The sequence below is a fragment of the Helicoverpa armigera genome, chromosome 4, assembly GCF_030705265.1.
Source record: "Helicoverpa armigera isolate CAAS_96S chromosome 4, ASM3070526v1, whole genome shotgun sequence".
Lineage (NCBI taxonomy): Eukaryota > Metazoa > Arthropoda > Insecta > Lepidoptera > Noctuidae > Helicoverpa > Helicoverpa armigera.
The window spans coordinates 9,805,935-9,832,627 of NC_087123.1; the positions used below are offsets into that span (position 1 = coordinate 9,805,935).

The following is a 26,693-nucleotide window of genomic DNA, read 5'->3' on the forward strand; positions in this document are numbered from 1 at the left end:
CTGTTTGAGAATTATATTTGTTCAAACCTTATTGTATTTAGTTTATTATGTGTATTCAACCTTTGATGTCTGTAATGACAATTGTTGTTCGACTGTCTATTTAAAATACTATTTGTATTTTTAAACCACACATTATTCAATACCTATCTATCAATTTAGCCCGAACAAATAAACGTAGGTACATATTTTTCAAAAGAATGTCCAGGTAAGTCCTCCGGCAAGCGTTTCTGTTTCACGTGAAACCCCGGGATATTTATAGACTATACGCGTTTTAGCATCGATCCCGACTCCTTGCCGGGTCCTTGCATGGCTCCCTTTATACCATTGAACTTTGGATTTACATTGTATTCTGTATCAGTTTCATGTGGTTAAGAATTTTGGGATATGTGCTCTTTGTAAATATAGCAAAGTATGAACTGTTTATTCTCATATTTACAAACTTCAAATGCTTTAAATCTTACTTATGATAGGGATTCTTTAACTTAAAGACTTCGGAGGCTAATATCCCACTACATAGATCTTCCAGTGAAAATTGATGTCGGAATGGTCACGTCAGTCCCATGTCGGGCGTCGACTATCCAATCACAAGCAAGGCAGCCCTCAGACGAGATGAGCCTTCGCAGAAACTTGGATGAGGCGTGCTGAATAATAATATCGTACGCAATTTATGATACCAATCACATGCCCCAGACAAACTTCGTATATTATTTTAGATTGATATACAGAGGTGCATATGAACGTTGTAAATCGTTAAATCGTCGCATTTTATTGCTTGTTCTTTGTCTTAAACAAAATTGATTCGCATTGACACGAGTGTTTCTATTTACACTTTTACATTCAAACAGGCATTTGTTTCTGCGTCTAACCCTTTCCCATTTCACCGAATCAGTTTCTTGACAACAAAAGTACTCGATCCTTTTGTTCTTATCCTACGTTGCATATATTGAAACACTTACGATCGCTGGGCGTCGGCGGCGCAGCGATGCTCCATCCTAGAGCTCCAACCAAAAACACAGTAACTGTCAGTAAAGCCATTTCTGCACTACTTACAGTAATTTAGTCTATCAGGTTTATATAGTTGACCGTGAACGCCCACCATCCATCATTAACTTCATACGACACGGCCTTGGCAATTGAATAATCTGTCGTCCTATTGAAATCTGTGACATTGTATTCCAGTGCATGTACGTCTGCCGGGGCCTTTGTTTCACCAATTGTTGTTGGTTTATCATTACTATTAATGTTATCATCGGAAGCTACTGTTCTTGTTTTCCTGTTAGGTGTATTATGTGTCGATTAACCGTAAGGTCCTTGATAAGAGTCAGGGTTAGCTGTTGAGATTGTTTTGTTTATACTGTTATCTTTTGCATTAATTGCATTCTTGTCAGTTACTTTGATAACATAGCCCTTTAATAATAATTGGTTGTTTGCTTTAATATCCCTTTATTTATACTTTGTTTTATGCCTTGTTTTGATAAGTGTAAAACGCACTTTCCGACAAACATATTGCGTTCTGGTGTAGCTATGTAGTCAATAAATCAAGTCTTTTGTATGCTTAGAAAAGGATGTAGCACTCAGGAAAGATAAATCGAAATACTCACATAGTGTGAATGTCCTCGATTCAGTTTTATATTCTTATTGCGTTAGTCGTTTATGATACGAAGTTCAAGGCAAGTCTTACTACTATAGTTTTGTTAGCATTTTTTTCTGTAATAAAAATAACTTTGTCTTTTTCATTACGATTTCTTGCTTTTTAAGTGATTGAAGCAAGCAGTACGCTATGGAGATAGATACATGTTCACTTAGAAAATTAAACCTACAAAAATAACTATCAATTTTCGTATTTTTGTTTTCCTAGTCCTAATTATCAAAGTTCCTCTTTGTTCAACAGTTTATTACCTTGTAGTAACGGCTGGTTCCGCGTAAATCGATACAAATGCGTTGCCAACCGTCTTTTGTTAGGGGATGCTACCCCTAAGTGCATGCCACCCTAACTGCACGGTGGTTACAGCGCTTTTTGTGATGCAAAGCGCTTTACAGCTCAGTTTTTTGGACAAATATTCTGCTATTCAAATTAATAGAGATGTCGTAGTAGTTTTTGTCGGTTGTCAGCAGTCTTTTGTTATTTAAGTCTTGTTTGCTTACTTAAGTAGACACACGTGTAACATTCAAATTGAAAACAAGTTAACCAATTGCAAGAACACGTTTTCTTCAAAGCAGCTTATTTCATTCACAAGAACATTATTATCTTACATTTCTTATGAAATCTTACTAAAAATAACTTAACGCCTTATAATGTTTACGCGAAAACACTTCAAAGCTTATCTGTCTCGATAACCACTAGAGTAAGGTGAGGTGAACATAAAATGTTGTGAAATACAACACTCGTTCGGCGTCTGCGCTTGAATTGTAAAGTCATTTTGTTATTGGCGCCAAGCTTAAGTGTTAATACCTATTCTAGTGGTTGTATAGTAGTTGTGCAAAATTATTTTAGCAATAAATTGTGGTTGATAATGCAGCCAGGTTATCTGGTAGAAGGCATGTCGGTTAATACCTACTTTGAATACGACAGTCGTGGTATGTTTTGATGGACTATTAAATGTTACTTGGATGTAAAGATGTTGAAAGTTCATTCATATTTTATGTACTGTAAGAAATAAGTATTGAAGCGGACATTATCGATCGTTATTAATCAGAGTGCCGAAACTTTTACAACAGCAAGTTTCACAATGACTAGCGAATTTTAAGATGGCCGCCATCAAAGTTGCTTTCCAATTTACTTAAGGTACAATATATTTTTGTTTTCTTCCAGACATCTTTCTGCAGTTAAGCGTAAACTTGGCTCATAATTCTGTCGTACAACGGAAACTCTTTACAAGTTAAACTGGATGTTTTCAGTGGAGTTCCCGAAGAGTTTTTGTACGTTTTACGACTGAGCATCCGGCACTGGCCATGACTCACTGAATGATGTAGGATCTTGTCATGTCGGCAAACATGCTCTCCGCTCGGAATAAGGAATTATTCGGGATGAAACCTTTCCGAATGCGAAAGTTAAACTCGTCTACCCTTTCAAAGCGAGTGATTTTTAATAGGATTGTTCAAAGAGTGTGTTTTTTTTGTCGGCTTTGTGGTAACAGCTCCTGAATAATAAAGCGTAAATAATTAGATTTATAAGCAAAAGTCACAACACCTTAATTTGAACGTCACAACACGGTACGGTAATTAAGACCCCTCAGCATAAATCTCAGTCGGTAGCTGCTTTCAAAGGCAAGAAAAATATACGCAGTCCGGGGTACAAAAGTGCCTGAGGCGTTAATTTGCCCCAGTGCACCCCTGCTGAACATCGCGCTAATCTCATTAGCGTCCCGCGGGTGCATTCGCTCAAATGGACCCCCCACGCCTGACGATTTGACAAAAGACATCCGGAACATCTAGTTTGACGACTATGCCGACCGAGTTGGTCTGAACCTGACTAAATGCGATTATAGGGTGAAGTCGGTGAGCAAAAGGATTTAAATTATTTGAAGTGAAGGTTGCGTGCTTTTCACTGAAATCATTAGGGAGTCTAGGTTGATGCCCTCGCATTAAATGTATCTTTGTGTGCATATAAAATCCTGTCATCTTTAATGACGACCTACATCATCATAGGTATATGATGATAAAGAGATTTCGCAGAATATGTATCCCTCTTACCACTTAAAATAAAATCCTAAGGAATGAGTACGTAATTCCAAATTGCAATTTTGTCAAGCAGTCGTGTGAAGGGTAAAATAAGTTGTAGCTTAATATGAATTATGAACTTGCGAACTCGATTCCAAGTTAGGAGCTACATGTACTATGAATCATAGTTGACAGCTACATGTGTGAAAATATAAGGCTTTATAGTATACAGATATAGCAAGGACTTTCCAAAGCCATCAGGCAGTTTGTCAAGTCTGAATTTGTGTAAAACTTATAAATTCGATTATTGAACGGCTCGTACTACTTCGGAATTTAAATGAGTTTATCGAGATTTTTCTAAACAACTTCCACGATTCATGGTTGGGAGTCGGAATTATTTATTGTTTTCTTGATTCCATGGAATGGAACTTGATTTTTAAATTAAATTGAATTTTTTGGAATGCGAAATTTATTTCCCCCTTGCTTTTTCCCTAAACTTTTTTAACCAAAATATTTATTTTTGTTACAGGTCTTCGTCAAAACAGTCAAAGTGTTCACAGCAAAAGTAAGTTTATGGCAAATAAATTAAAAATACGTCACGATACAGCCCTCATTAATCAAACCCGAGTCCCACGTTGGGTGCCAATAACTCAGCAATCAAATGAATGTTAGCGCGAATGTTACATATATTAATGTGAATCTGATGCTAAACTATTCGTATTTACAAAGCAATTAATTGTTAGTTTAACGGAGACGGTATAAACTTGGATTTATATTGCTTAGCATTCCTAGTCAGACAAATATTTGATTATAATCCAATCACAGAATACTTATGTGAGATTGGCAAAAACGTTTATTAATTTTGTCATGGTCAAGAATGTCTAACTACGCTATAACTATTGCTCTAAGATTATGCGTGTGCCATAAACATATCTTAAACAATATTAACGCTATGGGCGTTCTAAGCCCAGGTGGTTAGCTCTCCCCGGGTCTAACGATAAGTAGTGGTGGGCCTGTCTGTAGTATAAACCCAAGATAAGTTATATTTCACGGTGTAAGCAAAGATATTTAAGAGTTTTTTAGTAACTATCGCTCTAAATAGGCTATTGTAATGTAAGTGACCAGTCTCAATAATTTACTTGTGAATCTCGTTATAATTTGTAAATACTTCCAGTTTGCAAAATACCTAAGCTAAGCTATTGAACTATCTAAAAGAAGAATGAATAAGTATGGCGTTATGCGAAGGATAATTTATTCTGAGATACACCAAAACCATATAGGATCTACCTGTTCCGGAATCTACCTACAGGATGATTTAAAACAAATGACTTTCGATTTCCAAATTAATTTGATCTATATCTGGGAACTATGAAACAGACCCTTAAACTTATTACCATGTTTATTACTACTTGGTAGCTATAGTTATGGCCCAGTGACTCGAGTCGGTGAGTCATCTACAATTATCGGGTAGCCGGGTCAACTCAGGGTGCTTCAGGGGAACCCACCCCAAATCCGAAATTAAAATTCCGAACGTGACGCGGAGATAATAGATGATCAAAAATTTGACTACGTAATGAATATGTAGATTTTATTAGTTATGTAAAAAATGTAATAAGATTCGACAAAAGATTCTGTAGACATGTGTCTTTTTTATCTGATCGTGCGTAAATTGAGCACGTGTTCGCCAGTTTTATTGTGCTACCAATTCGTAGTATATTGGGATTTGAATTTTCTTGTGCTTGTATGTCGGAGTTCAACTATGATTTTACCTACGCATGACTGAGCATATTTTCTCAAAACAAAAAACTGTTACACTAAATAATATTCACTTATAATACCACAAGAGCTTCAAAATTATCGGGTATTTTCCGATAGGTTCGTTGCAAACAAATGAAGGCGTCAAGTTTTTCAGGTTAAAAAATCACTCGCGCTTCGCGCTCGTTATTTTTTAACCTGAAAAACTTGACGACTTTATTTGTTTGCAGGGAACCTTGAGGGAAATGCCACATAATTTTGAAGCTCGTGTGGTATTCGGGGGATTATTTTTCCGTCCCAAATGTCGGCCACAACCTGTCAGTTTGACGTAGCAACGACCAGAGAAAATATTCAAAAAAAATTATCACTTATAATACCACAAGAGCTTCAAAATTATCGGGTATTTTCCGATAGGTTCGTTGCAAACAAATGAAGGAGTCAAGTTTTTCAGGTTAAAAAATAACGAGCGCGAAGCGAGTGATTTCCTGAAAAACTTGACGACTTTATTTGCGAAACCTGAGGAAATGCCAGATAATTATGAAGCTCGTGTGGTATTCGGGAGATTATTTTTCCGTCCCAAATGTCGGCCACAACCTGTCAGTTTGACGTAGCAACGACCAGAGAAAATATTCAAAAAATTTTCAGTATAATACCATGTAGGTTGTACCACGTGACGTCGAATGGTGCAATTCTATTGGTCGATATTTGGGTCGGAAAAATAATCAGTATAATACCATGTAGGTTGTACCACGTGACGTCGAATGGTGCAATTCTATTGGTCGATATTTGGGTCGGAAAAATAATCATATCAATTCGTAGAACTTATATTTCGAGTGCCAGACACAACAAAATTAGCATTTTCTAGTAATTCTCCGAGTCATAACCTCGAAACATTAAAACGCTACTTTTTGGTAACTCTTTCGTTGCCGTAAACATTTAATAAGTACTTATCTATGTGGATCTAACTTCGTCTGGTTTAAACAAACGCATAAGTCACACGACATGGCGTGCGGGGTGCGAGAGGGCGACGATGGGGGGGGGGGCAATATGGCGACTAATTGCACCGATTCACAACTACCGCCCAACCGTAGAGACATCATGATTGATTATTATTGTCCGTTAGCGATATGGAAATCGCTTAAGCTTTTAGACTATTACAGGACCGCCATTATTGTTCCCCCGAAATTATTATAATTTAGGTCCTCGCTGCTAAATAACGATAAAAAGAGCTGTTATGTTTGATATAGAATGTTCGACTTATCAATTAAGGGCTGTAATTGTAGGTCGATATGTTAATATATTCAATCTTCCCTATGCACCTACCCACATATGTTTCGAGCACCAAAACGATTTATGAACCTATGAATTTTGTAAGTAATAAAACTTAACAGCTAACATTATTTCTAATTACCTACGTTTTCTCCCTAAAACATAATAGAAAACAATAAAGCGGATCTTCATACACATTCCGTATTTCAAGAAACACTACCACGTCTCCAGAATACAACTGCAGGCGAATAAATCAAAGCAATTCTAAATCGGTGACTAAGCAACATCGACCGACGCTTTATCTTTTCAGACAGTCGGCGCCTTCGCTTAATGTGTTTCCTATTAAACCGTTTAGGCGTATGCTTCATCACTTCCGAAGTGCAATGGAGAAAACGGAGCTACATTCACGAACGCTTCTGTAATTAATTTCAATATGTCATTTTCAATTACAGTATTCTTTAATTTATAAGTCATAGTTCCTTTCCTAAGGTGTGAGTCTTTATAATGTACATAGACTGAAATGAGATAAAAGGCAGAGATCACATTTTTTGTTAATTCTACAGAAATTGGAAATCAATATTTAGATTTTTAAAATATCTTTTCATCGATAAAATAAATCAATTTCGATATGTGGACATTATAAAGTTTCACTTTGTATTATGAGTCAAACTCTAAAAAAAACAGCAAAAATATTTGATCTAACAAAAAATCTTTTGTTAGTAACAAGCTCCAACCTATTTATAGAGCTACGAAAAGAACAGAGAAGTATGTGGAGACGCACTATCGCATGCTCGCATACCCAGGCAACGTGCTTCGCATGCTAAGCGCCCATTGTCCTTGCTTGAAGAATCTGTTCGTTACATGTTCCAAGAGTATCGATATAACACGACGTGAATTATGATTCACGTGTGAAGATCTATGTGTGGCGGATGCCATGGAAAGATATTGTAATAAGATTGAAGATCCTTTTGGCTGGTTCAACCTAGCTGTAGCTACAGGATCGTTTAGTAAAAGTTTAAAGAAACAGATTGGTTACAAGAAAATTATAATCTCATACTGATATACCGATAATAACTCCCTAAATACATTTTAGAACTTCATAAATATTTTACCACACCTAACTAAAAGCGCTGTTAAACACATCGCGCGAAACACCTGAAAACCTACTCGTTAATCCCTAAATCCACACGAAATGAATCCGCGCCCAACGCTTCTATAAGTCTCAACTAATTACCCCAAACACTTTCGGTGAAAAGCCTTAAAGGTCGAAAGCCAAGAGAGTTTTAATAGGAAAGCAAATCCTGCTCTAATCCGGATTATACTCCTGGCGAAAGGAAAAATCCTCACGAGGAAGTGTGAGTCTGCAGAGACTCTTTAGAACTTATCGCGTGTGTGTTCTAGACTTTAATTAGACGTCGGCCTGGGACTTACTTCAATTTAGTCTTCGGGACTGGCTTTGGATGTTCTATTTTTAAAAGTTAGAGTGTTCGGCAAACTTGGTTGTGGCGTGTTCATGTTTCTTTTAAGCGGAGTTGACAAGTGACGATGTTCGGAGCGATGTGTACTCGGCATAAATAAACGAAAGGTGCTGGATGTGTCACTTGGGTAACTTTTCTGGAAACTTGATCATTATGTGTATACTTATTATTGTACATACAAAGTTAGTTAATGTGAAATGTTGTTAAGTTTAAAACTTAAGCTGAACGTAGATTCAATTGTTTGTAAACAGAAATCTTTGTAGAAAACAGAAAACATTATAAAATACCAATAAAATGGCCAATAAAACAATGATCTATTGGAATGCCATTAGAATTTTAATAGCATTCAATACGATACAATGAACTCTATATCACACATATTATTTTCCTTATATAAAATCGTTCTTTTTAGTCCACACCAAATTGAAAGGCACATCCATACTCGACCACATGAGTCTACAGCAGAGGAATCATTACCAATGTGTATTGAAGCGAGAATTTTTCCCCAGCCAAAGTTGAGGGCAAAACTAGGTTTTAATTAATCGTCTGTTAAACGAATGCTCGATTCGTGTTGAGCATTTTATTCACGGATAGTTGATCAGATTTAATTTGATATACGCTTTGGCTGATGGCAAACTTTAGCGCTGAAAAAGTTCGCATTAATGAATTTTCAAACTTCATTCATATTGCTGGGAGTTTGGTTGGATCATTAAAATATTAGGAAATCGTAATTGGATGTTTGCCTTTGTTTGTTTACTGGTAATTAAATATAACTTTAGACATAAAAGATTTAGAAAAAAAAAATCATTCCAAAAATGATTTTAAAGTATTTACACTATTATTCAAATATAACAAGGCCTACATTAATCTGACTTAATTTCATAAACTGAATATTGCTACAACTAAACCATGAACAAAAACATCGCATTAAGTCCACTTCAGACACCCAAAAAGGCGTGTAAAAAATAAACAATGTCTATGAATTTGGAGCAAGTAAATGAGCCGTTGACACATTACTCAACAAAGCCTAGCTATGTTATGAAGAGGGTCGTCAGTTGATTCGTGACATGATGAATACCACACAAAGACGCAGATATAACCCGCCTTGGGAAAAGGATTTTTATGAGCAATTTCTTTGGTTAGCTTATAAGGATATAAGGCGTAAGAATATTAGGTTTCTGGTGTGTCACTGGTCTTTGAGATCTTGATCGATGATCGTGATCTTTGAGAGTTTTAGGTGAGTGAATCTACATAATATTTCTGAACTTTTGGAAGCCAGTTTTCTACCTATAAGTCTTTTATAAGGAGTCTGCTATTGACAGCTTTGAAGAGTCCCTAGTTCAGCTAAAGGATCCATGGCAATCTAATACACCTGAAACAGTTTTTCTGTCCGGTTTATGGGCGCGGCATCAAACAATTAACAAATGCTACGGATGACATTGACTCGCAACAAACTCCGCTAGTATGAAAACGCTCTCTCATTATTGCAGAATTTAATTACCAGTAAAATGTCTTCTAAAAGACGACTCATTGGCATTTAAAGATTTTCTTATAAAAGCGTTTTGCCTCTTACGGTGACTAATACTAACGGGATAGTGTTTTCGTGCCAACTATGGCGTGCAAACTAGCAGATTGCATCTCGTCATTTCAAACTGAAATTGAATAAGAAACAACAGTTTAAGTAGTCACATCCCACGCAGTCGTTAGAATCACTGGCGAATGATCAATGATCTTCCATAATGATAGGCTGTAATTGCTTGTAGGAAAGTTCATGGCCAATATAGATATTAAACCTCCTTGTGTAAGTTGCGACCTCCTTTAATTAGTCATCGTAGATCGTAGTATGGTTTTATTTTTTGCGTAGTTAGAATATGAGACCAAATTACCTGCTGTAAATATGTGTAGCTATAGCTTTGTAGGCACTGGCAGAAAGTGGGTTTATAATGTTATATACTCATTTTTCTAATCCTTCCAGGAAAACAGGTGTGATTTCATGAATATACGTAACCAAACGACCAGCACACTCTTCCCAAATCCTGCGTTCCTGGTACTCCAAAAAAAAATCTCAAAGCTAAAATCATAATAGCTTAAAAGAACGGCTTTCACTACGCCTGTTTGAGGATAAATAGCACACGGGACGTTTCCCGGGCAAGTTGCTGAGACAAATACCTCCCCGGTGGCGTATTGTGTTTTCACTACCATGCCTGGCCACGATTTACGTGTCTATCTACTACAAACTTTCAACTACAACGTTAAAAATTTGAAGGAAAGTTGCCGGGAGTTTTGGCCGGTGTACCTCTAAGTATAATAAGCACGTTTAGATATTTTCTTTTATCTAAGAGACTGAAAAGAGGTTTGTTTCTTGCCTTTGTTGTTTTGGAAAAATACGTCAAAGTGAAAACCACAGTGATTATGATCTTGGGACTTATGATGTTAGTGATTATAACTAAGGAAAATTATTCAAGTTTCCTTTTGAACTTATTGAATAACTTTACCTAATACCGGGAAATTATTTAATGCTTTCTTGAACAATCGTTACATATGTACCTACGAGCAACACCTATTATTACCAGAACTACGTACATTACCTCTAAACTATTATGTTTTCAACTATAATCAGTATCCAGAGCTTTTTTGCTCAAGAACTTCAAAATTGTATGTAGATAAGTACCTACACGCTGAACAGTTTTTGGGTTTTTCCATGTGGAATTCCCAATGGCAGCTCGGCGTCCGGATATGTGGCCATTTACGGCACCATTCTAGCTTCATATTGCCTGACAAAACGACGTTCTGTTAAGGCTGAAATTAGATATTCAGAATGTACCAAAAATCTAATAAATGCAGTTCTGTTTAGGAATGCAATACTAACCTACTTATTTTAGCTACACTGTAAGAAAAATACAAGCTGTTTCGGAGGTTCATTTTTAAGGTCTATTCATCATAAAATAACTATCGCGAGTAACACCACGGTTTCTTACAAACTAGACATAAATGTGAGTATGAGGTAATTAACGCTGTTCCCGTGAACCGGCGGGGTCGGTAGTTTCCCATGCGTCGAACCGCGACGGTTGCTTGCCCCATTGTATCTATATACACATGGGATATCTCCTGTTAACCAGCTTTGGAGTTTTAAAATAGAAATGCACTAGCTTTATAAAAGCCCTCCAAGAAGGCAGAGATTTTACTTAATTGAGAAATAGGAAGCCTTTTAGATAACTTTTTGATACCTATCGATGTAAAGTAGGTTATCCTAAGGTGCTCCCTCACTTCAACGGCTAGAGCAATCGCCGAAAACTTAGTTTTATCTACGGAATAAGTTGAGAGAAAAACCCATTACTATACATATTTGCAGAAGATTGTCCATCGAAGATTATACTGCTTTTTATGTGATTATATACTTGTCGATTATAAATATAGCGACAGGAAATGTCGATTATGTTAGCTTACCAGCTTGATTGCTATAAAAAACCTGATAAAATGTAAACTTATGTAACCGAGGCAACCTGTTTGCATCTCCCGAGATATTATAATGTTAGAACCAGTTGTTTAATTATAAAGAATGCATAATTATTATGAAATGTTTTGTTTGCTTAGAATCCCACGAGCGTGAGATAGGAAGGAAATGTCTATTGGTCAATAAGGAATGTCACGTTAATAGATGGTTAGGAAGGCATTATTAGAGGTCTTGACTGCTCAATGATGGTGACTTCTGTTCCCTAACGCAACGTATTCTAATTATTGACAATCATCACGGTGGATTTGGTTTCTGAAATGGTAATCTTCTTAAAACTCGAAATTAGGAGCAAAATTATATATAAGTAGTGGTAAGTAGGTTAGCATACAATCGTAAAAGTCACAAGCAATCATACAAAGCCCCTTTAATACCTAGACGTAATGCCAGTCGCAGATAAATTCTAGGAACTACGCAGATTAGTGGGCACTGATTGTGAAATACTAACACAGCACCAGGTAACACGATAATACCGAACGTCGAGTCTGATAGGATAATCAGCGCCCATGCAGCGTAATAGGCTTTCAGTCCAGCATTACGTGCCTATATTATAACTATACCTGTCGAAACTGTCCTGTGTCCTATTTTGACGTGGTGTATGGACTAGATTAAGTTGTTAATCAGGTGAATGGAATTGTCAGTGCTCATTGTTTTAGGTGGATAAAGGCTTTTATGCTGAATGACAACATTTGCTGTTGGATGGAGTTTGAGGGTAAGCTTGGCTTTACTTTGATGTGTGACGTACCTACTTAGTAAATAAAATAACAAATATTTTTATACATAAACTGGGATTTATGCTAAATTTTGAGTTCTCAAATTTATCCTTTGAAATAATACAGAAAACGACTTCATCAGTGCATTACAAGGAGCTACTGCCCTATCTGACCCCCTCAACCCAGTTACCCAGGCATCCCGATACCCCTTGGTTAGACTGGTGTCAGACTTACTGGCTTCTGACTACCCGTAACGTCAAAATTCTATGATCAATCTTCTAAAACAATTATCTGTTGAAGAACCCTCGAAATCTCGTTGTGACAGTCTACTGGGCCAATTACCGAAGTCGAGTAATTGACTCGATTGAAACACTCGGTATTTCAACTTGAAAATAAATTTAAATTTTCTTATTAAAACGTTACGAATTTTAAGATGTCTAAAACTGTGTCAATTAAATCGTCTACTTCCTGAATTTATTAGCAAGTTAGTTAAGTAGTATTAAGTTTGACCTTTAGGCTGAATTTTACTTTTTGTGTTAGAACATTTTGTTAAGTTAATATTATTCCTTGAACATTGGAGAAAATTGTTTTGTAGTAGGTATACACGTTTATTATCGGCAATCTTCATTCTGAATCACTTACAATTTTTTTTATCTCATACATTTGGCACTAATATATCTTCAATGTTAAAAAATTGCTACAACTGGCTTATGCCCGATTACCGAACACTTAACATATTTTAAAGTTAAAGTCATTATACAACCAAATAAATGAACATCCTCATAGCAAAAGCTATTTACTTCATTATAAACACTGTGACAAATATTCACTCCACAGTTGAATGCAACAGAACTTATGAGTTCCAGTAACATTATCTTAAAACGTGTGCCATTAATGCGTATACCTCGCACTGGTCACTGGTCACATAAGGCACACGAAGCGCGTGCTTTAACTTCAAACAAGTTGGGGAACAATGTATTGAGTGTGTATTGTAGTGCAGTTGAAGTACAAGTTTATGAATTACAAGACTGGAGTTCTAAGTGTTGGAATAAGCCTGTTTGTGTTATGTTGAATTATAAATGCGGCTAGTAATGTCCTTTTGAACAGGTTGTAGTACCTTAGTTTTTTTTTTAAACAGTGCTCACTTCTGCTATTAAACTTTCTTTATGTGCTCTTCATCTCTAGGCGAGCATAAGTCTTCATGTTATGAGTAGGTACCTACCTAGTTTTTCACGTAGAGAAAACGATATTTTCTTCTCGAATTGAAGACCTTAATTTATCTCTGGAAATACTAAAACTGTTACTTTTTATGAGCTAAAATTATTACAACAACTACAAGCTACAAAAAATTACATATGCAACGCAAGTAACCTCATAAACAGACGTTAAAATTCAGCAAAAAGCTAGCCAAAAATAGATGTACCGGTTCTACGAAAAACAGTACAATAGTTTACGAAGCCTGTGGTCAGATACCTTGAATCGCTAGTAATTATCCCGCACGCTAGATAGAAACAAAAAGTTTAATGGAATAAGGCCCAAAACGGTTTGTGGTCGTGGGTGCTCGACCGAATTCTAGGCGATTTGCGACCGAAAAGACACATTTGTTGGCGGTTTGGAAATACTTTTTTAAATGTATTTTGTGTTTTAATATGCAGGTAAACCAACATGTGGCACAGATATTATGTAGTTTCTTTGTTAATCGTCAACATAAAGCAATGAATACTCTATCGAAATAAAGAAGCTCAGTCTCCATCGTCGGTCATTTAGTTTTATAACATAAAAAATCTATAAATGAATTCGTAGAAACCACGTAAACGGTTTCCAATAACACACGTAACATAAAACGATAGTCTTCCTGTATGACAAAAAATTGCTAAACCCCAAAGCACCAAAGTACAGTTCTAATCAAAACCATTTACAATCTTTCGATACAGAACCATATTCGTTCAAATTGCGGTACAGTCGAGCACAGTGATCAAATATTCAACACATTCTATTAGTGTGGATGTTCGGTTGGCGTGCATATTTCATGAGAATATTACTACCACAGCCATTGATTAACAATCGTGGACATTGCTTATTAACGAGTGACGGTTTGACTTCCAACGGATGGAATTCGAATGTTCGAATGCGATTGTTATTTGTTTTTGATTTATTTGATTAATCGATCTTCGGGGATTAGTTTTCTGTGGATTAGTATGTTCACAATAGTGTGATATTTTGAGTTTTTAGGTACATAACTGGTATCATCACATGTTATTTGATTGCGGTAACGTTGTTAAGATTTTAAATTAGTGGCTTTTTGGTTTACGGTTAAAAATTTTAAGACTTAAGATTTTACAGTTGGCAAATTATGTGTACGGCATAAAATCTTCTTAATAAATATGTTTAAGACAGGGCTTATAAACTATATAGGTACGCTTATTAAACGGTTTTATTTTAAATAGATTATTAAAAGACATATCATTAATATTGGGAAACACTTTTTTATAATCAGTAAATTTTTAAGTCTGGTAACTAAAATACTTTTAATTAAATTACACACACACACACCTGTTTAGAACCAAAATCATCCCCAATCCTAAACAGATTTCACAGTCTGATGAGGCTTATTATAATACAAAAGTTTAAATTCAAAATTGTCAACGTCCCGATAGGAGCGTTGTCTGCCCGACTGTACGTGTGGCATACAAATGTTCTGATTCTGTATAATGAGACGACGAGCGTGCGGCAGTCATAACATAATGCGCGCGACTGTACATGGTTGCAGACTCTTCAATAATTTATTGGGAAGGGACACCTTGTTGTGGTAAAGCGTACCAACCTAGATAGAACTGCTGCATTTCAACCTATGGTTATAGAGAAAGCATCATACGTTCAATCCCCTAAGGATAACCTTAAGATATTTTCCGATCCAGCGGCATGTCACGATAGCTGCACGTAAGCCTGTTGTGGACTGTTTCTGGCTTTTGATGATCCTACTATGCATTTGTTTACTTTGAAGTCTTATTTCTAAACTTTTGTCGTGACCTAAATTCTTTATAACAAGTCTCTAGTCTCTTATTAGTGTCTAACTTGCATATGCATTTACAGAATAATTTTGTTTCTGGTTTTACTCCTCCGAGATCTCTTCAAACTGCATTAACAAGACAGCTCTCTAAAATCACAATGTCCTAGTCAGCCACTAACTTGAACAAACATCTCACAATACTAGAAACAGTTGCAAAACTAACTGCAGCGTTATCATTTGCTTACACAGCACAATGACGAGATTAGACCCTGAACTCTCAAGTCCTAAAGCTTGGTGCAGACTTGGCGTTCCAATGTTCTTGTGGGCAGTTACGCGTACACAGACTTTGAAAGCGCTGTGAGGCGGAAATTGGTATGCGTGCTCAAATTTCTTAGGGCTACTGTTGATACTCAACTATCATTCCCATGTTTGCCTAGCTGACTACACGTCGATCAGTGTGTACAAAGCCTAACAATGCAAGTCTCAAGATGCACAATTTAATAAACAGAACAATCTGGAAGTTGTGGAACTGGGTTAAACATTGGATAACTCAGTTAGGCCGGTCGAGACAACGAGTGCACGACGAACTAGTTTTGTTGTGATCTCTGATGGGAGCGAGATTGTGCGCCTGTTGGTACAATGTGACAGTGTCTTCAGTAGTTTAGGTACTGTAGCTTTGCAAAGAATAGCTTTTAACTTCGTAGAGGTTGTATGCTTTTTTGCTTCATTGTAATTGTATTTTTGCTAAATCTTTGAGTACGAATAGGAGAAATGGAACAAAAGAATACCTATATACGAATATTGATGACAGAAATATTGTGCTGTCCAATAAGGCTTAGTTAGGAAATGGTTTTACATAGTATTTATTAAATCACTAGACGTTCTTCCTGATGTGTTCTCCTATGTTCACAAATGTTTGTATATAGGACTTTAAGCACATTGATTTCTCTTGCAACCACTAACCGCAACGCAACATTCCTTTCAACACATACAACAATAGCAAAACTTACGTAATTCTCAAAACTTTCATTGTTATATCTCAAAATAGACTGAATATACTTCGCAAAACCGTTGATAGATATCTCTCAAGTCTCTCGAAGTTGTCTCGGAATAGCAGACAGACTCGTTTTGCTATTCTCGAAATGAGACAACAATGTTGACATTCCGACAAGTTTGTTTGTCAATCTGTCGGTAGCAGTTACGAATGAGTTGGTCACAGGAATAAGTGTTGTTAAAATAAATGGACTGAAGTTGAAACTAGAATTGTTTGAAGTGACGGATGAGTTGTAAAACAATTAGGCACCCATGTAGAGGTAATACAAGACCTTTTCCACGCATGGTCAATTTCCTAAAGATCATTGAACATTATGACGTCAATCTGCTCACAAAAAAGAAAGCATAATCCTATAACACAGAGCTAACAACGTGAAGAAAAGGCAACAATGGTTTTGTGTGGCGTGACGCCTCAATAAGCGCAACCCTTGTCACACCTGTCACGATATAATAGGATGTTTCATGCTCCATTGATTTGTATCGCTAAAATAATCCTCAAAATATTTACATTACAAGCATCCTTTTTCTGATCGAACCGGTTAACCGCTTCATTTAATATGTGGTATCTTGCATCGTTTGCAAAGTGTTACGGCGAATTAATTGCCGTATCTCGATGCAAATGAAGATTTTTTTCAATTTTATTTCATTTTTTAACGACTTTTGATGGTTTGCTGGTAGCGGTTAGGTTTTTTCTTTTTAATTTTAATTTGTGTTTTAATTAGCTTGAGTCGATTATGCATGAGATTATTTATTATTTATTGACAATGCCATGATCATGTAAGTAGTTAATATAAATCTGGTTTTTATAACTCTCTTATTTAAACATCCAGACGATTTACATAACCTCTTTTAAAAATCGACAGATAAACTAAGTCTACACCTAGAATTGGATCTACTAGTTTATTCCTAAGTCTACGTAGCTCAGTGATGTGGCGGTGTAGTGGCAACCCCGACTTGGCAAGCCGCTTATGTCCTCCCGGCGAAATTTGCACAAACTTGAAAATTTAATGAATAAGACTTCATGTAAGCCTTACCATGTCATGCCGAGGAAGGAATAGTTTCGACGCGAAAAGGAGACAGTGCTACACGCTGTACGTAGCACTGTTTCACTCTTTCACTTGAACAGTGATAGCTAATACATATCGTGGTACGTTTCTCAGTCTGTGGGAGCCGTTATCTTCATTTTAAGCCTTTGAATATGTCTTGAATAAGTTTTTGTGTCTTAGTTTGTCTTAATTTGACTAATGAGTGGTTATATCGTTGCGAGGGTAAGTGGATTAATTTCTATTTGTATAAGTACGTTTATATTGTATTCAGGAGGGAGGTTAGGAAGATTTTGTAAATTTGCCGTGTTTTAGGAGGTACCGTTGAATATTAGTACATTATAAAACTACAATATTGCCATTATCATATAGAGGCAGTTACTGAAATTGGTTTGTGTTACTCATTTGATTAACTGGTAAAAGAAACAAGCCTTGCCTCTTTACAATGTACGTATGTCTGTCTATATCCCTACCTCCTATTTGCTCTCCCCTAACATACCTAATATTATTCAGTTTGTTCCTAAAATACACTTTTAAAAGCCTGTAAGACGAGGTCCCATTTTGTTCCTAACATTAATAATTCAAATTCTACTTTTAGATACATTCGTTATAATGACATTTACGTATGTAAAGTACTAATTGGAATAAGAGAAAGTGAGCTTTGATGTGCTGCGGTGACTTATAAATTATGTTGAGTCATTGAAATTATTAATGCTTTGGTAGAATATTAATTAATTCAATATTAAACGCTTTCATATGCCTCCTGTTCATTTATGTTTTAGTGAATTGAGGAGGAGTTTAAGAACACGTATTTAAAAATGTTTGGATGATCAGTTAATTTTGTAAATCTGTTTTCTGTACTGTACTGTATTATAGGAATCTTTTAAAATAAACTGTAATAAAAAGCATAACTAAATATGGTTGACCGAGGTATTTAACCGAAGAAGCCGATTTATCCACATTTTCTTCTAAAACAACTGACGAAGAAAAGCATTCTACATCATCACGGGAACATCATTAATTTAAATTATACGTATTGAGCTTGATTCGGTTCAATGGAAGTAAGATGAATGGAATTTATAAAATACTCGTGGTTCAGAAGCTGCGAGCACGCACAAAGGAACTGGTTCTGTGTATGCTAATGAATGATCTGTCCTTTTAAGGCCTATAATCGTATATCTAGAAATAAATTCGTTGTGGGGAGCAAAAGCTAAGTTATCTCGTATTTGAATATAGATTTGAGGCTTATGTAAAATTAGATAAATATAGGATTTTGTTTAAATACAAAGGATATTTTTAGTGACGGTAAAATGCAGTGCTCTCAAAACAGAAAATAGTGATCTGTGCTTCTGTTGCAAATAAAGTTTGTAGTGCAATTTCTTGGTCATGCTAGTTTAGCACATAAAAAGTTCACATACTTACTTATAACCTCTATTATAAACTGTTGGTAGAAAATCGTACAAAGTCATTCCCATGCTATGGGTACAGCGGAAGAGAGTGTCAAACTCTTACCGACTTAAACCGAACCTTGTTCCTTTTGGAGCCCGTTGTGTAACCCTCTCAAACCCCCGTATTAAGTATCTTGGATCCTGGATTGAATTTTTAAAAATCAAACAAAATGAATAAACTTGTTTTAGGAACTTTTGGGTAACTGTTCGTTGTATCGCTAGAAGAACAAACTATGCACCTATATTAGAAAAAAAACTTGTTTAAAATTGCCAATAAGTAGGCAACTAGGTTAAATATCTTAAGTAGCATTGATGATGTTATCGACGGATATTGTGACATTTATTTATGACAGCTATAAACAATCTCTTAATAAATTAATTGATTGGAAACTACTAAAGTCAAAACAAGTTTGGGCTATCACCTATCACCATATTTGCTTTCGATAGTTTATGATGCCAAATATTGATGCCCATCTTCGTTTCAACTGGCTAAACTGGATTTTCTGCTGCGGCCATTATGGTTTAATTGGAAAGACATTGTTATTGTTAATCTTTACCAAGCTTGTCCTTTATTATAGTTCGTTTAGGGCCCTAAATACAAATGTGAAACTTCTTTATACTAATTATAGATTCAGATGTTCCTGCTTATCAAAAATATGGAAATAAAAAGAGCTGTTCAAGTTTGCCAGGAGTTTGAGACGAAAGGATAAGGATCCTTCAGATTCTTAAGCATACCTAGGCCTTGCAGAAAATGGATATAAAATCTAAGCTTGACTCATCGAAAAACAATATCCTACTTCATATAAAAATGATTGTTAAAAGTATTGTGTTGATAGTTCAAACACAGTTCACGGTCAAGGTCACTCCGTAAAGCGGGAAGTACACTGTGGTTCTGTTCATGGGTCCGTAACGATGACGTCACAATATTTGTGTGACTAATTTCATGGATAGGAAAAATTATTATTGATTGGATATCTTCACCTGCTTCATTCTGTCGTATACCTACTTTTTTTAGTACATAGGTACTAAAACTATTTTTTCTGACGTACAGGTGAGAAAAAAATATTTTAGTTTTGATCTATAGCATCGTGAAGTATTAATGCATTAGTGATAGCAGTGGTTATGGTACATTATTAGCGCAAAAATTGGCATTTTTGTTGACTTTTAGATACATCAAAAACATTTGTGTAAACCTAGCTTAGTCCGGTATTTCTTTTGTAAAACATACCAACCGCAGCTTACCAGTTAAATACTTCCAAAATACTTCTCGCACTACATTTTATTGCGGATTGCCGATTCACGCAGAACGTGACTGCGTTGCTTTATACAGTCTCTGAACCCTGAAGTCAGCAGGTAGAAAAAGCATTTTCATGCATTTTATATTAAAACACGACTTGCACGGAACTTAAAGATAATTTTATTATGATCGTTAACGATGCTATTAATACTATTTTATTACCAAATTATGTTAAGGCAAGGTATTGTTTTCCCTTTTGTTTCAATACAAAGGCTTTGATGAGTATGCGTAAGTCAAGTCAATATTAATACGTGTAAAATTATCCTTCTTCCCGTGTACATTTTTGTTCATTAATAATGTAAATTAAGCTCCTTTAATTTTACCTACATATACACTAAGCATGGACTAACCTACATCGATAAGAAGCACAGTGCTTTAACATTGTCGCCTAAGACAGTCAGACAAAAAACCTTCTACGCATTGCAATTTACGCGAACAAACCAACCAATTCTTTCTTCGAAAAAGTCAATCCATCATGAAAATCCAAGGGCTTCCATCTATCATTCAGCCAAAGGCTTTACTGGCTCTGACTGCGAAATTGGATCAACATCACAATGATTTGTTCTAGTCACCAAGATTTTTTGGGACCACACTTTATCGATAAAGAAGATGAACGCCTCCCCGCACTAATCGACGCAGAATCGAGTTTGGGCTGGCGTAAAAAGCTTTATGTCTGCGGCTTAAGATAGAATGGTACTGGATAAGTTATTTGAAGTCTAGGGCTAAGTAAACTTCTTTTTCTGAATGTATCAAACTTAGAACATCTTTTTCTTATCGAGTGGGCTTCAAGTTTCTTAGTCTAGTAGGTAAGGTCCAGATTCCGTATTATTCCGTAGAAATCCAGATAGATTTTTTCTCCATGAACTCACAGCATCGTCTAGTTACCTTATTTCGCACTGTTATGCAATTTTACAATCCCACAGCAAGTTTTGGATACACTCAGGAAACGCATCCGAGACTTCGTTGCCAGTTTCTCTAATAATATTTTGACTTGAAATATTTTAAATCGAAATTCGAAAAGTTTTGTTTGTATAAGATCACAGAAAGGAATAGCACAAACCTCGCACCCCGGTCGGTAAACTACCACAATACAGCGAGTTCCAAACCGGTCGTCTAACTGTATTCTGCGATAAATCTGAATTAGTGATGCGACGTTGCAACACTCGAATAGCTTTACGTGATCGAGTGGAATAGTCGCATACAGAATGCTTATTCAACTAATGGTTCTACCGAATCTGCTTGATAACAAACAGATGATAATGCGAAATAATTCCAAGCACACCTCAGATTTAGTACCATGAATCACGAATAATCGAGGTTTTTTAATATGTATGTGTTCTGGTATAAAACATTCAACAGATCCGATGAAAGAAAGTTCTTTTAAGCCTAGACTAGACTTAAGACGCTCGAGTGAGTAAGACGTCGACGTAATCCGATTTCGCGCGCTCTACATGAATAGCTGTGTTCATATAATCTTTCTGTTCCGATACACCTGTGAATAATTCCGACTCACGATGCCATTTAAAATTTTATCGACACGAGTCGCCTGCTGTGTACATCACTATTGGATTTTATGGGCTGAACAAATATTATAGACAGTCCTCATATAGGCTCAAGCAAATATTTCCGTTGGGTTTTTTTCTAGGAATTAGTGAATGAAAAATGTGATGGCCACTTTTTTGTGTTTGCATACTAGTTTTATGTGGTTTTTGCGTGATTATGAGGACTTCAAAAAACTTTGTTGTCAAACAAGTCGATTATGCGTACATTACATGGATGATTTAATATAATGTGTGAAGTGCTCGTTGAATGATAACGGTCATTAATTTGTATTGTAGGGTTACATAAAGTATGGACGAAAAGTAAATATTTTTTGTGGTAACATGTTTCAAGACTGGATAATAACGTTCTTTGTCCTAAAATAAATAGCAAAATGTACCCACTCCAGTAATTTAGTAAATCTAATCTGCCTGATTAATTTCTGACCTTTCTTTACATTTCCAATAAAAAAAAAGAAAAAATAACAACAATTAAAAATACATCGCACAGATTTATGGCCGAGAAGGTTGAGCATCATAATCGTTAACCTTCACCAGAAATTAAACTCCAATTCCAAAATGGAAAGCAGCAAATCATTTTCCATTTCCAAAATGGATTCTAAGTTTAAAAGGGATTGGAATAAGTGTAGCTTGGCTTACGTATAATTTATTTTATTCGCTTTGCTAGACTATGTACTTAGCAAGGTAAATCTCACTAACTGGAATACTTGTCGAGTAATATATTACCCGTTGGCGGGCACTTCGATGTACAATGTAAAGTAAGGGTAAGTTTAGACAGACGGTTTTAGAACGGAATGCCAGGTACGAATATCAATCACCTGGGAATCCGACGGATTTTAATTGTATCCCGGATTTGGGTATAATGTATCGATGTAATAAAATGTACAAAACGTTACTTGTTGGATTTATTGTGTAAACGATTGCTACCTTTTTATTGGTTATTTTTATCTCGTTCTCATTTTAAGTATCTAGGGAATAAAAAAGTAATAACAAAAGGTTTTGATATAATGGTACCTGGAACGGCAGTCGTAATTTAAAAAAAGCTCTATATAAAAAGATCTTAAGAGTAGCTACAAATTAAGGTCTCTTATAATTCCGTGTACTTAAAACCTTACGTTGTATCTCAAATAATAAGAACATCTCAGTTTGTTCAAAACTAGTTACTAGTTAGCCAAGACAATTGTCAAGGCACGGTATTGTCTTACCCCTTTATTAGCTGAGTTCCTCGTAAACCCACTTATTCTCGACAAATGTGGTCATAAGACAAACTTTTTGGTGAAAAGCATATTTCTAGAAAGTGCCGTTTCATTCCTATCCAGTATAGGGAAACAGTTATGTACCTTTTGTATAAAAAACATCATTATAACAAGTCGTCTTCAATATAATATATAATAGAAATTAAGAAAAGGCAACTTAACCCTGATTTGTTGCATGAGCGTTCATAGTTCCTATATTAGTTGAAAGCAAGGCCTTACATTTCAGAGCCTTACGGCTATTTCAAAAGCCTTAAGCTCAAATTGTGTAATCCTACCTTAGCTTCAAGCTACATGGTCATGCTCATTAAGAAGTACAAGACCAACTATAGCTCACTACAGCGCTATTTCTCGGTACGTAAGTCTTTAAGGAAAGTGCTTGAAAACCTCTTGAAAACAAAGTGGAGACTGATGAAGCAGGAATATTAATTTATCCAGCAATTAACGCTCGTTGCTGTCTAAACTAATAGGATGAAGTGGAAGTCTTTTATGCAGTTTCTATAAGCTGAAGTACCTGGTTATAGAAGGATCGTCTTTGATGGAGCTGGATTTTTGTTGTACAAAGGAAATATGTTGATGAACAAATTATTTATTTAAGAAGTATGGAGGACTAACAGCTAAACAACACAGACAGGGAACAGTTAGTTTATTTCTAAGCTACACCTCATTTAAAGTCTATACATTTCCCGTGGTTTAAACAAACAGAATAATTTTTTTTGGTAAGTAGGTATATGTACCGTGTAAACATCCATTTATTTGGCAAAAAGTGGTTATTTCAATATTACAAACAGACATCCTACAATTATATTTATTTTTATAAGTAGATAGGTATGTAATTGGCGTTTTCTGTTGAGAAGACATTTACCTACTTAACTACAAATTCGTCGCGCCATGTCGCTTACGTCACCGTCTATAAAAGATCTAATGACAAGTACACTGTATACTGGTATCATTTCACCCTCTCGCAATTCGAATTAAAGTCATTGCATCCGACTGTACTTCGAAGGTTTCGTCAAGGGCTTCACGTTAATTAACCGATACTCTACACTTTTTAACGTACAGAAGCAGTCTGCAACCCAATTACATTTCATTTTAAACCCTAATTTAATATAATAGGGTATAAAATACCTCGGGGTAGAATTAGGGAAGGCCGGAGTCAATTTGCATACGAGTAAACCAGTTTCGCGTGTGTCCATTGTACAAAGAGATTATGGAAAAATAAAGCGTATTTTTATTTTTATTAAAATGGAATAGGATTATTTTTATTAACATAGGCATTTTAAGCCGACTATAAATCGATTTTCGCAATAATTATAAACGTTCGAATAAATGTTAATGATGATTAAATTCATAGATTAATATGGAAATATATATTTTGAATTTAAAATTATTTCGTAAATACTAAGGACGTTTTTAACCATATTGAGCACAATTTCAAACTCATGAACATTTTGCTTTGATATTGTGAACATAAGATTAGAGAATATTCATTGATAAATTGACCATTAGAAAACTATGGAAGATTAAAAAAACTGTAGGTAGGTAGGCATAGACATTATGCTGAGAAGGAATTTCGCATCCTTCTTACCATTTTTGGATGAAAAATTTAGATATAATGGAGAGAAAACTTATAAATTAAAATGTGTTAATTTTTATTTATTTATTTATTTGATTCAGGCAACTAGGGCCCATAGAAAATACAATACACAAATAACAAATTAACATTAAAATAATTATAAACTAATACATACAAAAATAAATCGTCAAAACAATATCTATTTGCTGACACGAATAGGCGGTGTCGTGTTGCACTGCGTGGTGTCGCGTAGCCTCCCGCGGAATCGCCGGAAAACGACACCTTTCGGCCAAAACGCTTCTTGGAACATGTCGAGATGCTGAGTCGGCACACGTACCACAAACGACATTTTAATACAATTATGATCATTATCGGAACGTGAACCAACATTTCGGTATGCTGTTTTTAAATACTTGTTATTTTATAGATAAAATATATTTTGTAGATAGGAAACATTCTTCATTTGCATAGTGTATTTTCAAATCTCTTTGTTACATCTTTGAATATGTAATCAGTCCAGTGGTTCCTGGGATTAGCGCGTTCAAGTAACCAAACCTATTCATCTTTATTACTTTAGAAAAAAAATCTTAAAAAAAGTAAGTTCAAAAATCACACCTGCATCATAATGCGAATCTCGTATTGATAAATGGGCACGCACTCGCGGGCAGTCTCCCTTTGCTTTTGTACGCGCACTCCTCTTTTGTTGGCGGCCAGCTTGCTCATTGCTGGACACTCCAGTCGTTAGACCACGCTGGTAGGGCTATTCAGTAGGATATGCGCATGAAGAACTAAATTACTAGCGGAGATGTCATAACATAAAATCTCAACGCGCCTGTTCGGGGAACGAGGAACGTTACTAGCTATGCACTCATACGCCTTCCTTAGAACCCGTCCGTTTTGAAAACTAAATCACCAATCAATCAAGACTAATATTTAACAGATTCGTCTTGACTTGACAAGGAGCCCGATGGCTTTGTTAGTTCTAGTAACTGGTCACGACTACCGTATATTACTAGACCTACAAGAAGGCGCCTGGCCTACCTGCCTTATGGCATCTCTACTCGTCTTTCAATCCTACGTGGATATGGTAGAGATTTTTTTTATATGTAGAATGGAATGACCTTTGCACCTGTTTTTTTGAAGTTGGCAGCAGATAGGGTGGTGTTTTTTTGTTATTTGATCTTTATAATCAGGGTTAGGTATCTAATCCATATGAGTGTGCCTTATTTTGGTCATACTCATATTTGCTGGGGAGCAGTTGAAATTCTTTGCTTAAATTGAGAATGCGAAAGCTTTCTTCCTCTTTCCTTCTTTGTTTTTGAAGTGGCTGCATGAAGAACTTATAGTTCCTCTCAGTTAGCTATACCTAAAGAGAGTACAACCACAATACAAGCAATAACTGGAATAGCGTTACGCAATTACACAACAATACAGCAAATTGTCAGTATTAGTTAGACAACTAAGGCATTAGGGCAACCAACCATGCTCACCGATGTGACGGCTGGTGACTGCTAGCGTTAGTCAACCTGACGTTTGTAAGTGTGTGTGGCAAGTATGTGTATATGTGTGTGTGTGTGTGTGTGTCATGGTAGGTTGGCATCTTAGTAGTTGCAGCCACATGACTGACTGACTTAGGTAGATATGGAGTAATTTAGGAGAGGATTATATGATTACTGGAATAAAGTGTGTTGGATATAGCTTAATTCGTAAGTATTTTGATAGCTAAGTTGCTTACGTAAAAAACAAATTTGAACACTCTTATTTGAAAGATCTAATAAATTTCCTAGGGATGTATAAAGTGTGGCATTGGGTGTCTAACTTCTTTTAAAAGTGAAAGATGTTCTAAAATCCTCCATTAAAACGAATTACGCAAACAAAGTGAAAATCTCACTGCCAGCTAATTAGGCTTTACAATAATTTTACATAAAAGCTCTTAGAAGCACTTTTAATAAAACCGCAAGACGAAGAGTTTAGCCAGCATTAAAATACTCCATCCCACATTTCTTTTGTTTCAGCCATTTAAATTCCGTAGCCAAACTTGGCAAATATTGAATTTTATGAAAAGAAC

At 35.8% G+C, this 26,693-nt stretch overlaps 2 protein-coding genes across 2 annotated transcripts in view; one reads left to right on the plus strand and one right to left on the minus strand.

Annotated features, from left to right (window-relative positions):
- Nucleotides 1–1,066, minus strand: part of LOC110375010 (calcyphosin-like protein) — a 55,112-nt gene extending 54,046 nt beyond the window's left edge. Inside the window, exon 1 of the mRNA XM_021332966.3 lies at nt 957–1,066. Within this exon, the coding sequence (XP_021188641.2) occupies nt 957–1,035 (79 nt within the window). The 5' untranslated portion in view covers nt 1,036–1,066. The remainder of the gene's footprint in view (nt 1–956) is intronic.
- LOC110375009 (protocadherin-like wing polarity protein stan) overlaps nt 1–26,693 on the plus strand; it is a 174,720-nt gene that overhangs the window by 35,910 nt on the left and 112,117 nt on the right. The window contains exon 2 of the mRNA XM_064034220.1: nt 4,190–4,225. The gene's annotated coding sequence lies outside the window, so the exon portion shown is untranslated. The remainder of the gene's footprint in view (nt 1–4,189; nt 4,226–26,693) is intronic.